The following is a 16,021-nucleotide window of genomic DNA, read 5'->3' as shown; positions in this document are numbered from 1 at the left end:
CTTATTCCTTAACTTACTTGGGAGTCTTTGGGGAGGTACCTAGTCAAAAGCTTTTTGAAAGTCCTAGTGTACTATGCCAGCTGGATCACGTCTGCTTGCTGACACTATTGAAGAACTCTGAACAGATTTGTGAGACAGGATTTACAATTTCCACATCTGCCAAATTTTCAAATGGACAATCTCAACTTTAAAATTTGACAAGATGTTTCATTGATAATGTCTAATCCAGCTTAAATTGATCTAATAGGCACAGGTACGGAAATGAAATAATACCCAGGTAACACTCAGAAGAATGGTTTAAAAATGACAACTTGGTTTTATGGTAAATAACTTTATTACTTTCTTAACTCTTGCTTACATTGCTGGGCTAATCATAGACTTAATATGTTTGAAAGCTTTGGCAAAAGCAAGGCAGTACAATCAGAAGCTGAAGCAAGAATTTTGCATATGGAAAATTAGCATCAAGTGCAAATGTTCTTGCAACAGAACCAGTATATGAAAAACCACTGTGAGAATGACTCACTGATGGACACATTTGTTGTTGTTTTCATGATCTTTTGCAATGTGTTTGCTGGTTTCCACAGCCTTGTTTAAATTCAAGCAAAGACCTTTTTGCACCAGCTCTGTAGGATTTCATTTGCGAGTTGTACATTTAATTCTCCACAGCAGATGGTGTTGAGTGGGTGAAGTGCTGTATATTTGCGACAGATTCCTTATCCTACAAAATTAATTAAGTGCTTCATACTGAGACTTAAAATCAGAATTGTATTATTTGTTAAAAGCTAATTCATGCTTGTGGGTTTTAAGGATGTACACAACACAAGATTTGGTGTTTTGAGTATTTCCTTTAATTAGTCAGTAAATGCAGCCATGTCTTCTAGACTGAAATGCTACTGCTGTTGTAAATTTGAAATTCACTTGTAAATAAGTGTCATATTTTTGGCTGGAGTATTAGTTTTTCCAGATGTTGCTATGCAGAAGGTTGCTAAGGAAATCAATCAGTGTTCAATTATATGCAGTACAATGGAGCTCTCAGAATGCTTGTTTTCCACAAGCTTCCATATCCTACAGAGTTCTTTGAAATAAGAAATGAAAATGTAAAAAGATAACTTCTTGCTTTTTACAGAGAACTTAAGTGTGCTTGAAAATGTTTGGAAACGGTCAATACCAAATACGTGGTTAAAGCACCACCATACTATTAGGCAAACAGGCAACTCATCTAGCCAAATGTATTGCCTACAATAGTGACAAATGCCGAATCTCAGAAAAAGTTTAGGAACATGAAAAAGTAGCAGGATTTAGTTTTCATCACCCATTCCAATCTCTCCTCATCCTTAAACATTAGCAAGATATCCTCATGCTCAAGATGGGACTATAGTAATCTTGGCTAACCATTCTTGGGAAATACACACACACACGCACCCCTGGGTGCAGAGCTTCATATTAAATATACATTTTGGACAATCCTGCTCTAATAGCTGAAGTAAATTATAGGCACTCACATTACTGCAAATATTTATTATAAATGTAGCAATTTATGTCAGAAATAAAGCACCAAAAACTGACATCAGGGCCATCAGATGAAACGGGTAGGCAGGAAGCACTGAATGAAGACAGGGAAGAGCTGATTGCAGAAAAAACTGGTGGATGTGAAGTACTCTTATATTCACTGCAGAAGTTGTTGGAAGGATGCCCATATCCAAACTATTTTTTTTCTGGTAGTGCAACTGAAGCTGTGTATCAAATACAAGTGTCAGGATGAAATATCTGACAAGTTAACAGTATCCATTTTCTAGAGCTCTGTGGTCATGCAGATGTTGTTATTGAACTATGAACATACCTATGCATCATCACAATTAAAATCAGTCTCCTTACCTAAGGAAAGTGTCAGCACCAGGCTGTAACACGAGCAGGTATCAACAGAAATCCAGCGGAGGGGAAGTCTAGAGTAGGCTAGTTATCACAAAGGAGTCTGCCTACATGAATTCTTGACAGCTCAGTCATAGTAGTCATCAGAGAGCAATACCTAGATCTGTTCCGATGCAATGGAAACTGGGACCACCAAGCAGCACTGATTAGACTGGAAGTTAAGCAAGGTTGGGAAGTAAAAGAGAATAGCGATGGGTACCTGTTCTCTGTCACATTTCTATATCTAATGCTGGAAACTTCTAGACACTGAGGGTCAACAGGAAACAGTGAGTTTTCATGAGACTAGCCAGATTTGATGTCCCCTCAGGAGGCTGTCTTCAGTGAAAGGTATCTATGTCTCTGAGCAACTATTGCAGCAATTCTTTTTTTAAAAGATTGGAGAATGAGACAAAGCTGACTAGAATTGGGGATTCCAGTAGTCATAGTCCAGAGGGCACACAGTTATGTCTTCTTCATAAGGAAAAAAGATCAACATTTGGGGACAATATTGCAGTTCCCAACCTCTGGTGGACATGTTTCCACTAATTAGAACCCATAAAATACATGGATAAAGAGTTTCTATATTCCACTCTCCCTGGAATACAAGCAACCTCCTTCCACACATAATCCACAATCATCATTTGATCAGTGATCTACAATGCACACATAAAGAAACTTGATGATCTTGCAATGTTAAAATGAATACTCAAATTTATTTAAGACGGCTGTAAGCTGCAAAAACTCATCCCACAGCATGAAACTAATTATTGTCACCATTGTTAATCTCTTGCAAAAAAGAAATATTTGTTATTAGTAAAAGTCCTGTAGAACTGCACACCATCAAGCAGATAGCTGATATATTATTCCAAAGCTTGGACATGAAGAGCAGTGCTGCAGTTTTATGTATTTCCAATTAGCAACAGAACCTGAAGAAAAGATAAATGTGGAGCAAATTTTTGTATTTATGAGATTCATATAAACCTCTAGGAGGCTGTCCGGGCTATAAACAAAATGGAGAAATCTGTTTAAACTGCAAATGAATGTCAAAATATTGTGCTACTCTTTAAAGCAAAGGGGAACCTGTGATACTCCATGTTGCTAGAATCCAACTTCAGTCGCCCCCAACAGTTGGTCAGCTGATAGAAGTGGGAGCCCAAGCATACTTTGAGGGCCACAGGTTCCTCATCTCTACTTTAAAGGTATACATGGGAAAGTGCAGAAATCTAGGACAACCTAGAGGATCATAATTCAGCAGACACTACTGCTATGCAAGTTCCAGTAGGGTTTAGAAGTATGAGGGAAATGAACTGATTTCATGCAGCCACAGCGTCCAATTATTTATGCACATTAGAAGCAAACAAAGGTTGCTGAAGACAGTACTGTAGCAGAGATGCTGAACAGAGCGACTTCTCTCTGGACTCCAGATGCTTACAAAATATACAAAAACTTGGGGATTCAAAATGGATGGCCAACTGGTCATTTAAACTATTTCATGCTATTTGAAGTGATTCATTGCTTCTTTACACAGGTTAGAGATTATCACTGGACGGTTAAGATGACTACATCATTTGAAACAGGAGTTCCAGGTGTTCCAGATTCAACCTGCTTTGGCTTGTTTGTTTTCTAGATCCCTTTACCAGTTTCTGTATACTAGAGCCAATGCGTCTTGTGTGTATGGCCACTTAATCAAGGATACAAGGCAGGTGAGTCAAAAGTCTAAATGTTACCAAGTGCTCTTGATTCTTTCTGAAGAATTCTTTCTTGATTCTATCTGAAGAAGTGTGCATACACACAAAAGCTCATACCAATAACAAACTTAGTTGGTCTCTAAGGTGCTACTGGAAAGAATTTTTTTATTTTGTTTTGATTCTCTCACTAAGCTTAGAGACTGATTCACTCTTGAAATTCTAATTCCAGGCCATTTAAGGTGCTATGATTATAGGTTGGTTGATCACTTAAGTGAGTTCTCTGATGCCATTCAAATCGCCAGGTTTACTAAATCCTGTGAAATTGTTATCAGCAACATCTTCATTGAGCTATCCACTACGACTCCCAAGTTGTTGTTCCTAGTTAGTCAGTCAGTCAGTTATCAGATTTATGTTGTGGTTTCTCATTGTCAGGATATATACAAAGGAGGTAATAATCATAAGGGGCTCAGCCTGTATTCTGTTCAGCTTTGATTAAAAGAGAGAACTGCAGGAAAACCAGTGAGGTGGGGAAGAATCCATTCAAGAGGCCCAAGTGGATCATGGATACTCGCTGATCCCTACAAACACTTAAAGGTTAGGAACAAGATTTGGTTGCTATGATTCCATTTTCACTGTTGTCCCTCCCACATTTTATTTTCCAGCTGCCACACAGTATATTTGTTTCTTCTGACTGGATTATTCAGCGGCACTCTCTCCAAAACTGTGATTACTAAGTAGGAAGTAGTATTTTTCTATTCTGCACTAGCAATGTAGTTAATCATTAACAAAAGCCATGAGAAATGCCTTTCACTGCTAGGGCTTCTATGGTTATGACCCATAGAAGCATCACTCAGACAATAAAGACTTACAGCTACATCATCACAGCTCCTGAGGAACTGACACTGTTCCACCTTATCCCAAAGAGAATCTGGTTTTGGTTGGCAGCTTATAATTATGAGACAAAAATGTATACATTCTAGATGAGGAAGAGAGACTTGGGCATTATGTAGGAAACCGGCTCTCTTTTAATTCCTATAAAAACATCCCTGGAACTATTTGTCTACAATTTGGGAGGCTAAGGCCACTCTTGAGAGACTTCCCTGTACCTGTAAATTTCATTCACTTTTTTTTTAAAAAATGGTAAATTTGTTTAGATGTTTTTAGATTCTTGCATTACAGTTAATGGGAAAACACACAACTTTGTTTTATACAGAATGGTTTGGGACTCAAAACACAGATTGAAGCAGAGCAAGTACAGAAACAGACAGATTCAAGGCAAATCTTGGTGCCTGCATACACCCCTAGTAAGTGCATTGTTAACTGCATGCATGGAAAAGATATAAGGGCTGGAAAGATGAAACCAGAATTTTAAAAATGGGATCTACAGGATTAAAAACTATTAAGATATATGGATGAAGCTGTGGTTATGAAAACAGCTGAACACTTTTTAAAATATGGCAAGTCCATAGCCATTCTACACACTTTCATTTATTGTCTGGACAATTTAAATACAAATAATTCAAACACAACAAGGTTATGAAAAAAAACATTTACAATACTTTCCCTCAGAAATGATCTAAACTAGCAAGTTAAACATGAAGTAATACATTATAACTAAAATATACAACTGCCTGGTCCTAAGAAATATTTTTTTATTTTAAATTTCAGATAGTAAAACACATTGTAGAGAAAAGATTCTGACATGCCTTCCCCACTAATGCTTAGAAATTGCATCAAAACTTTCCCAGCAAACTGCGCTCATTCACAGCAGATGGTGTAGAAAGGTTTTCCCCAAACATTGAATGAGGGCATTTTCTGTTTTTTTTTGTTTTGTTTTGTTTGAAATTTAAAATCATTTCAAAATGTAAATGAACTGATGACATTTAGGATGCACAGCCTTTGCTGTTGAATTATTCTTGTACTACAAAATGTTTGCTGCTTCAGTGTGGAAAATAAATAAATGAAATAAAACCAGTATGTGGTTTACATGCAGTTAGTGGGTATAAGCATGGGGCGGGGGGGGGGGGAATGCACAAAATAAGCACAAGTTATAAAGAACCATAACGTTTTATTACCATTAAGACTAAACTGGTATTGAAAAAATTGTATATAACAAGACAAGAAAAGCAATAGCAAATTTAACTATCAACTAGATTATGCATAGCGAGTAACTGTTTCTAGTACTCAGGGAAGAGCATGACCTTTTTTTTCCTTTTAAATATATAACCATACAAAGCACAAACATACGAAAAGGATCAGTGCACTGAACATGGGAGAGGACTCCCTCAGTCATTTTGTTCCCTTAGCTCTGTTTTCCCCAATCTGAATTACATTAAAATAAAGACCCAGTTGTTGTTGTTTTCTACTGTGCAGTAAGAAAAAAATAAAATATTCACGACAAACATGACAATATATCAAACAATATTTCTACACAGGTTACCTTGATACCTCTTGCCACTTAAGTATCATTAAGAAAACATTTTAAGACATATACAAACGAAACTAGCAAAGTGTTACAACTTAGAATAAGTTAACCAAAAGGAAAAAAATAACTTCTTTATATATATATATATATATATATTTATATTATATATACACATACACACACAACAAAATGACACAATAATATGCTTCTTCCCATAGTTTAAGTAAACAAATAAGTAGACTAGCCAAACTAGCAATATTTGATTTTGGCATATGCGTCACATCAGCAATTAAATAAATAAGTGTTTCAAGCAACGTAAAGAGTGTTTCAAATGTGCCAACACAGCCCAATTTATATCAGTATGGGCTAGAAAGTGAATCTGAAAATTCTTAACAAATTTAAAGCAAATGTACTTTTCCCCCCTCTAAACACATTACATTTAACTATGATACTAAGATATGTAAATAATTTTGTAGCACCTACTGCTCAAAGAAAGGAACTTTTTGATTCAAATTAATTTTTTTCCAAAACTTTTGTTCTGCTGATATCCCATACTGATGACTTAAAGAAAAACCATCCTGCAACTCATCTCCTTGCTTTTGGGTTTTGACTGTGGGTAACTGTGTGCCTGGGAAGAACACTCTCCCGTTCTGTATTTAATATTTTTATTACATGCTATGAAAAGATACGAAGATCATCTGTTTGTAGCCCATCCTTCAAAAAACAATCTACTTAATCCAGTTTAAAACACACATCTTGATCTCTAAAAAGTTACCAGTGCAGTATGAACATGACAAAGTTGTCAATTTCCCCTAAATTAGCCAGTCAAAATATTTTTTCTCAAATCCAGATTCTCTTGTAAAAATTCTTTATATTTTATAAAAATAGATTTTTCTTGAAACCCATTTTCAGCAAAGAGACCACCTCTTTGGCAACATTGTTAATGTTATTTAAACTGTTATGTCATCAGGTATCCCCCCCTTTTACCCTATCCCTAACAGAAGACTGTTTAGTTCACATGATATAAAATAAAAAAGGAAAAATAAAAAAGTTGCAAAATTATGTTTCTCATTTTTTTCATTTTGCAATTTTTATTGTTCCTCTTTAATTTATGTTGGGGGTTTACCAATCTGATTGGATCAAACATTTTGGAAAAAAAGAGAGCAAAATCTGCTAATCCCATTAGTCTGTAAAAATGGTTTTAGATTTTTTTCATTTATTTATTTATTTTTCAAATGAGTGAATGGTCATCTTAAAAAGACCCACCTTCAAGGAAGGTAGTAAAACTAGCTGGCCGGGTAAAAATCCCTGCACATTGTTATCTATGTATATTATATTCAACAACGACAGCTATGAAAGAACATTCAATGCATCAAAGGTTTTTTGTTTTTTTTTTCTAAGCATTATAAAATCCTTTCCTGTTCACAGGATATCAACGTTTTAATACTTAGGCAACACTGGCTTATAAAAGTCCATGGTTGAGTATAAGCCTTGAAAGTTTTTTGTTTGTTTGTTCGTATATATATTTATATATATATATATTTATAATAATTATTAAGGATATGAAATTCAGGATTTATGGGTTTTATTGGTTTTAAAGGAAACTTGCAATACTCTGTCTCCTAAGCGATATCCGTTAAGGCTGGCAATTGCCATGGCAGCTTCATCGTAGTTGGTCATGGTGACAAAGCCAAATCCCTTGCACTTGTTGGTGTTGAAGTCGCGAATCACCTTGACGTTATTGACTGCCCCAAAGGGGCCAAAGAGCTGCCACAAGACACTTTCGTCGGAGTCAGGGGACAAGTTGTAGACAAAGATGCACCACCCAGTCCCAGTATGGCCAGGGATGTTCATTCCTACAAGGCTCGTCATCCCATCAATTGTGATCGGAGAAAACCTATCGGATTAACAAAGACAAAAGACAAAAAAAGAGAGGGCTAATCTACAGATCAGTTTTCAAGCATACGTTACATAAAACCAAGACTAAGAAAAGAAAGAGAGCCTGTTAAATTCTCTGCAGTGAAGAACGCACATTCAGCACACGGCGTAACGTTCAGTTTAAAAAGCACTACTAAATGCCTCTGAAATAACAGCTGCTGAGCTCAATATAAGGAACTGAAATTGAGTGTGTATTAGTGGTTCCCTTGGAGAACTTGGCTGCACCCTGCAATCACATGAAGTCTCCTTTATGTTGTGATCTAGTACATGGTTTTATCTGAGTAGGTTGTAGCTACTACCTTTATTGCCTGATGAAAGCTTAATTGGTTCGATCAAAGTTATCTAAAGGGCTGCCACATGGCAGATGGAGCAAGCTTGTTTCCTCCTGCTCCAGAGGCTGGGACCCAAAGCAATGGCTTCAAGTTACAAGAAAAAAGATTCTGACTAAACATCAGGAAAAACTTTCTGACAGCAAGAGCTGTTCAACGGTGGAACGAACTCCTTCGGAAGGCAGTGGGCTCTCCTTCCTTGGAGATTTTTAAGCCAAGGTTGGACGGCCATCTGTTATGGATACTTTAGATGAGATTCCTGCATTGCAGGAATCTAGACAAAATGACCCTCAGGGTCCCTTCCAACTCTACAATTCTATTGTATTTACACAGGCATCAGTGAATTACCAAGTACCTTTATTTGAAACTACTGAGGCCCAAGAAAAAGCATTGCTATCCTGTCTGAGATGTTGTGTGCAATATCAATGTGTATTACATGTGTGAGTTCTGTCTCTTTACATAGATATATTTAAATCTGTGTGGGGCTAGCTTAGCTGAACCACAACTATTGACCCCCACAGAGGGCAGCAAGCACTTTTGTTTTCTGTAATTTACTAGACTTATTACTTACTATACCAGGGGTCTGCAACCTTTAAGACAAAAAGAGCCACTTGGACCCGTTTCCGAAGGAAAAAAAAGCTGGGAGCCGCAAAACCATTTAGACATTTAAAACAAATATATCTCTGGAGCCGCGATCTGACAGCGGGCGGGAAGGTGACGTCAGGACGGTGCATGACTAACGCACGCACCGCCCCCATGCAACGTCACAGCCAGTACAGCGCCCGCCACAGTGGGGAGTGTAGGGGTGCACAATGCGCCTCCTCCCCTCGCTAGTATCCGCCCCGGAGCCACGGCAAAGGTGTAAAAGAGCCACATGCGGCTCCGGAGCCGCGGGTTGCAGACCCCTGTATTATACCATTAACATGACAAGTTATGAAAACTAAAGACTGCTTCATGCAAATCTTTGTCCTACATGGATATAATATCTAGGTCCTGGTAGTCAGCAGGACACCCTCCAGTTGTTGTGGACTCTAGTATTTGGGAGGCCCAGCCATGGTGGTGAATGGTCAGGGATGATGGGAGTTTTAGTTCACATTAGCACCCTGATCTAGATGGATTCCAGTGTCCAGAAACTATATGGTAGCTGCTTAAAAACTTACCACATGGTCACCTGAAATCACATGGGGAGGTAGTATTCAGTAGCATGCAATTTAAGCCGATTGTAACTGGTGCGCCACAACCACCCCAGAAATCAAGGGAAGCGGGGAGGTAAAAAGGAACAAAGTTTAACACTGAGATTATTCAAGCAAAATTGCTTAACCACCCTAGTTTAAGTTCATCCTTTCAAGCACCAGGTGGTAAGTTCTGAAGTGACCACTCTCAACTGAATCTGTGCAGGGAAAAATAGGTACTGTTACTTCTATTTTTTAAAAAATAATTTTTATTAAGATTTTCCAAATTAAAACAAATTAAATCCAATTTATACACTTCTTCCAATAACCAGGACTTCCCCCTCCCCCCCTCTTGTGTTCCACATCTTCTAAATAAACAATTAAATTCAACAAGTTCTTATCCCCAAATTACACTCATCGTCAATAACCCAGTTTTTTCAAATTCCCATCCCCTAAGATCTGTCTTCCCTTCCACGAGTTCCCCCTTTTCAGATATAGTGCAGATGAAAAGAAAATACAAAAAAAAAAAGAAAAAATAATTTTACAGCCTTTGGATTCCAAATTTCCCTCCCCTCTTTCCCTGTTGCGTTCCTTATATCCCTCCAATTCTAATATCTTCCTGGTGTTCCCACATTTCACTAAACCCATATCTCTCTGATTCTTTACCAGTCATTTTTAATCACAAGTGTCCAATCTTAGAAGGAGTCTATCTCAAAAAGGGGCTCATTTCTTCTATCCAGATTTTTGTATCCAGGAGTAAAAACTCCAATTTTATTTCCATAAGCTTGTCAAATCTGGATATCCCAAATGTCCCCACTACCAGTTTTGTCCAGTTCTTATTGTTTTCTTATTCTTGTCGATCACTCTCCACCTTTTTGTTTCCCTGTTCTCCCGCAGAAGGGTTCTTTTTCCAAAAGCTTCTAATTCCTCTGCAGAGGCTTGTTATTCAGGAGCAAAACATTACGTCATGTCCCTTTCATTTTCCAACAGATAAATCCATTGTTTCTTGTAGTATGTAGACCTCTGTAGACAAAATAATGTTCCATTTCTGCAGTTTCCCAGGAGGTTGAAAGTTCTGTTCAACTGTTCAAGTTTCCTAGCAAAAACACATGCAATATCCCTCAGCTCCTCTAGATGGATTACAGTAACTGAGTTCCCTTCCAGATCACATCCACCAGTCCAAATAGCTTGTTAATCCTTATTTGAAACAATTTGTATCCAATTTATATCCAAATGTAACTGGCAAAGTCCTCAAAACACCGTCTCTATTTTGTTCTTCCGTTTTGACAGCTCTTTGACAGCTGTCAAAACCTCCATTACTCTTCTCCAGGTATTCTCACAGATCGCTCCAGGGATTCCGGGGGGGGGGGGGGTTGCTTTTTAATACAAATTCTCCTTTTCTCCTCCAGCTCAAACTTATAATTTTCCCTCGCGAAGTTGTTAGTTCATCAAGATAGGGTTACACTCAATCTTAGTTGTCAAGTCCTTTGTTTTGTCTTTTCTACAATAAAGGGGGGGCTGACTTCCTTTTTCCACCTCCCCCGTTCGCATCAAATTTTAAAAAATTTATCCCTCTTTTTAATCCATAGTCCAATTACTCACGGGTTTTTCTTTTGGATCCAAATTTTCAATAGAAGAAGCTAGCGCTCTCCACCGAATGGCATGCGGCTTCGCTCGGCAGGGGAAGCGGCGGACTCAAAGCACCACCCCCCCCAGGCGCCCGTTCCTTAGCCTTTAAAAAGGCTCTTTCGCGGGCCGGGGAGGGGCGCAAAGGTGCCAGCCGAGTCACCATGTCCATGGGGCTCCGTGCCCATGGCTTTTGAGGGTCCCCGCGTCGCCGGCGCGGTAGACCCCGACCCCTGCCGAGCCGGCTCCCTCCGGAGCACGGAGGGAGCCCGCCATTCGGCGATGGCGCCAACCCGGAAGTCGGTACTGTTACTTCTAAAGTGCAGTAGGAATGTTTTTTACTCTGCCAGGAGTGGGGAATGTATAAAACAGCTGAAAATCTCTATATGATGGGGAGCATGGCTGCCCCACCCTGTTTGATTTCATAAGGCAGACCAAGTGCTGGTTCAAAGCTACAATCCAGAAATATTGTGTGTGTGTGGCTGCACCTACACTGTACATACAGTATTGACAGCATGAAATATTATACCTGCAGTCTGTGGGTGGCATTCTATATTTCTGATACCTACACCCTGTAATAAAAAGCTAGCCCCCAACCCACCTCATGCTGTCCCTTTAAGAAAATATCTGCAGAAAATATCTGCACCCAGAAATTTTCTTGTCATTAACTAGGAGAGATCAATTCACATCAAAGGAAGTCAAAATTTTATGTTATTTATCCCCCCCCAGTTTTATTGTTGTTCTGATGTATCAATAAAATCTATTTTTTAAAAAAGCAAAAGCACATCCAAAGCATCTCCCTCCTTGGGCATGTCCCCTCCCGTGTCTGCCATCTGGAGGAGAATGGCCCCATTCACACCTCGCAGGAATGTTGGCAAATGCTAATGATCAAATTCTCTTCTGTGGATGTGACAAATGTGGTGTCAAGGAGAGGGGGCTTCCCCACTGGTGAATTTCTGTCCTACTTGGAAATCCACAGAGTGCCTTGCAGCCCACCCCATCTCAAAGACTGGAGTGGGCGGGCCTGTTTTGTCACACCCTACTTTTTCAACATGGATGGATCACAATTGGACATGTGTGCACACAGCTGTGTATGTTCCATGTCATGATACGGTGAGAGGCTATACATACAGCATTTTTGGATTATAAATGTAAGAAACAGTCCTTTAACCTCTGTGCTGATGTATGTGGATTATTAACAGAGAAGTCATACAAATGTAACAGTTTCATGCCATCAGGACAGTATTTTCAAATTTCCAGTAGTGACACTATGAAATAAAAATCAGAACAAGCAATTTAACTTAAAAGAAGGCAAACCACAAGCTCCAAATTACTGGAAACACTTGTCAAACCTGCAACAAAGAAAATAAGAGGCCTGATTAAGGTGCACACAGTTACAGCGTTTTATGAAACTTGGGCAGCTCCCTTACATTTCTAAACAATACTGGGTTTGAGTCACATTTTCAGTGACAATTTCACACTATAAGCCCAGTGACACCAAATCTTTGTTATAATAAACTCTGATTGAGTGAGACTTTTAAAGAGTCATTTAACAATACACTTGGGAAACCAGAATGCTTGTAGCTGTTGCACCTAAACCATCTTAGAAGACCTGTAACAAAAGAAAAAGTAGAACATGCACACAAAAATCACACACTATTTGTGTGTGTGTGTTTGTGCATGGTGTTAAAGAAAACGAACTGAAGTCCAAACGAAAAGACAGAAAACATTTGGCATGCTGGTGGGGGGAAAAAAAGGAAAGAATTAAAAACAAAATAAAGTTAGTGATTAAAAAAAAAATTATAGCACCAATCTGTGCCAACATGGACATCTGGCAATCTGTTCAATTCTAATTACCTCTTTACGCCATAGGCCATATTAAGCAAATTGTCCAGCCTGAAAAGAGAAGGAGGGTCTCTGGGTTAATGTCTCACAGATGGCAAGATTGCTCAATGGAACTTTTATTAATAATGCTCCATTTTCAAAGAAGAAATTCGTAACATCAACTCCTGTACATCTAGCGGGTCTAATGAATCAGCAGCCAGAGCTGTTTTTACTTCCACAATAAACAAATGACATTTAAAAATGTGCTGGTAATGAAGAAAGGTAACATTCCACCATCTTACAATTTGATTCATCACAGAAGAATTCCCTTGCAGTTTTGCACACACTATATTAGCCTGAAATTGTAACTATTGCTATGATTTCCACTATTTACCTTTCCATTGTCATTAAACCTGTAAATAGAAATAATAATAAAAAATACGCTGGTGGTAGCCGTTTAGGATTGTACTAGTATTGTGAATTGTAGACATTTTTCTTTTGTTGGGAGAAATTATTTTTGATGCCTAAAAGCCAGAGCAGATTATCCTAACATTTTTCAGATCAGATCATTAAACAAAGTTGACAATGTTTAGTATGATGGGCAGTCACAATGTAGCATGTATAAAGGCCTCCCCAACTTTAAAAATACGGAACATTCCATATTAATGTATTAGGCAAATGGGTTTTTGTTTCCCAAGGGGTCAGGGTTGTTGGCAATAAATAACGAACTGAAATTAGCTACATTGTTCAGAAGAATTAATTTTAAAATAAAAATGTAACATCCATCACACTTCATCAGAAAAACCAGGAAGTGTTCTGTAAATGCTTTCAATGTGAAACAATTTGTGAATATTCTGTTCAGAAATCTGTATCTGCACAGAATGCTAAACTGTGGTTCTGTTTTAACCTTGGTTAGTTTAAGCAGATATCAATTTGTCTCAACTGACAAGTAAACAAGGCATGGCTTGTTTCCCCAGAACTTGGGTTTACATTCCAGCTGCTCTTGCCGCCACAGTTCGGCAAGCATCTAGGAAAGGTGGCCAAACAAACCATCATTAGGCAAGACTGTTGAGAGAGAGAGAGAGGACATAACATTGAACCACAGTTAAAACAACCTAGGATTTGTGTAGTCAACAACAAACCATGGCTTCACATTGTGATGGTACCAGAAAAAAACCATGGGCTGACACTCAAACACATCCCACTTTGGTTAAACTAACCATGGTTTAGTATTATGTGTGAGGGAGGCCACTTTATATTTATTTCTATCTACATATGTATTATACTGAATGAACAGATACTGAAATAAAGCTGTGTGTTCTTTGCACTTTATCTGAGCACTTCAAAAGGAGGCATTTAATGCCAATAGGCACTAATGCTTTCTCTATGGAAACCAATCCAAATGTAGAAACAAGTTTACGCAAAAGGCTGCCATGAATAGGGAAAGTCCCCATAACGGTAGTTCATAAGCAGGGCAACTATACTGTGTTAGAGACATCTAACAGGTGATCAGTACTGTCAACTTTGATTGCCAGAGGAAAAGATCTAGTATATAACCTGCTTCCTGCACCTTTTGCTTAACAAGGGATTGCTGCAAGCTAATCATATCCTGGGGCACATGGCAACAATTATATAGTTTATATATATATATATATACTGTATCTCTAGTTCCCTCGACTGGGGCTTTTATTTTTAATTACCCTACTGCTATGTTAATCTTTTGTATCTTTTTGTATCAATGCACCATGTATAAATGAAAAATGAATTTTGTTTCTCATTTTTATGTGGGGTAATAATTCACACATATTCCCTTTCTTCTTTACATGATCGGCCTATCATTCCTTTGCCTCACAAAATCTGGTCAAACCACAGTTCTGTCAACTCAGGAACCTGCAAAAAGATGGCCCACCAAACTCCCAGTCATAAGATACTGAAAAGTAACCTGTAACTTGGTACACAACAATAAAATAAATTATTTGGAGAATGTTACCTGAATCTCTGAGCTTGGTGGTGGAGAGGTCCCGGATAGCGTCTGTTGGGAGACTGGTACAGCTGGGAAAGGAGGGCTTGGCTTGTTTTCTGACTGGGGTTATTAGCAAACTTCACAGTAATCGGTTCTGTAGCACCACTAGGCTTCTGGCCATTTAGTCCCTTTATGGCTTCTTCTGCCTCTATTCTCTTATCAAAACGGATAAATCCTACACCACGAGAAACACCTGGGAAAAGAATATTGCATTTAAATAACCAGAAGAAGAAAGGGGGAAAAGTTTCAAGAACCTACTACACAAGGCCACAGGAAGTTACGTAACACCACAGGAAATAAAGTGTTGCATACACTGTTGTTGTTTAGTCGTGTCCGACTCTTCGTGACCCCATGGACCAGAGCATGCCTGTCTTCCACTGCCTCCCCCAGTTTGGTCAAACTCATGTTCGTAGCTTCGAGAACACTGTCCAACCCTCTTGTCCTCTGTCGTCCCCTTCTCCTTGTGCCCTCCATCTTTCCCAACATCAGGGTCTTTTCCAGGGAATCTTCTCTTCTCATGAGGTGGCCAAAGTATTGGAGCCTCAGCTTCACGATCTGTCCTTCCAGGGAGCACTCAGGGCTGATTTCCTTAAGAATGGATAGGTTTGATCTTCTTGCAGTCCATGGGACTCTCAAGAGTCTCCTCCAGCACCATAATTCAAAAGCATCAATTCTATGGTCCAGCTCTCACTTCCATACATCACTACTGGGAAAACCATAGCTTTAACTATACGGACCTTTGTTGGCAAGGTGATCTGTCTGCATTTTAAGATGCTGTCTAGGTTTGTCATCACTTTTCTCCCAAAAAGCAGGTGTCTTTCATGACTGCTGTCACCACCTGCAGTTGTCATGGAATCCAAGAAAGTAACATCTCTCACTGCCTCCATTTCTTCCCCTTTTTATGTGCCAGGAGGTGATGTATTATATATATATATAAATAAATAAATAAATAAATAAATAAATAAATAAATAAATAAATAAAAAAGGTACATCACGGCTGGCATTTGTGACAGTTACAGCCACTGGAGCAATCTTCTCCCTCCACCCCCAGCACATATTTACCGGTTGACAAAGCCCCTGGTTCAGCA

The 16,021-nt window shown here is 38.7% G+C and overlaps 1 protein-coding gene and 1 long non-coding RNA gene across 12 annotated transcripts in view; one reads left to right on the top strand and one right to left on the bottom strand.

Moving 5' to 3' along the window:
- Positions 1–5,519, top strand: part of LOC310846293 — an 89,905-nt gene extending 84,386 nt beyond the window's left edge. For 3 of the 4 annotated variants that reach the window (XR_014565226.1, XR_014565227.1, XR_014565228.1), the window contains 2 exons: positions 3,437–3,611; positions 4,029–5,519. This is a non-coding gene — a long non-coding RNA (uncharacterized lncRNA). The remainder of the gene's footprint in view (positions 1–3,436; positions 3,612–4,028) is intronic. The other variant, XR_014565225.1, reaches the window with a different exon arrangement.
- Positions 5,520–7,094: 1,575 nt separating this feature from the next.
- Positions 7,095–16,021, bottom strand: part of ELAVL4 (ELAV like RNA binding protein 4) — a 96,224-nt gene continuing 87,297 nt past the window's right edge. For 6 of the 8 annotated variants that reach the window (XM_083742517.1, XM_083742521.1, XM_083742516.1 and 3 more), the window contains exons 5-7: positions 14,901–15,126; positions 12,944–12,982; positions 7,095–7,918 (exon numbers count right to left, since the gene is read on the bottom strand). In XM_083742517.1, the coding sequence (XP_083598643.1) occupies positions 7,591–7,918; positions 12,944–12,982; positions 14,901–15,126 (593 nt within the window). In that variant the 3' untranslated portion in view covers positions 7,095–7,590. The remainder of the gene's footprint in view (positions 7,919–12,943; positions 12,983–14,900; positions 15,127–16,021) is intronic. The other 2 variants (XM_083742520.1, XM_083742518.1) reach the window with 1 other exon arrangement.

Source organism: Podarcis gaigeae, assembly GCF_964106915.1.
Source record: "Podarcis gaigeae genome assembly, chromosome: 6".
Classification (NCBI taxonomy): domain Eukaryota; kingdom Metazoa; phylum Chordata; class Lepidosauria; order Squamata; family Lacertidae; genus Podarcis; species Podarcis gaigeae.
This window is presented reverse-complemented; position numbering and strand designations above follow the sequence as displayed.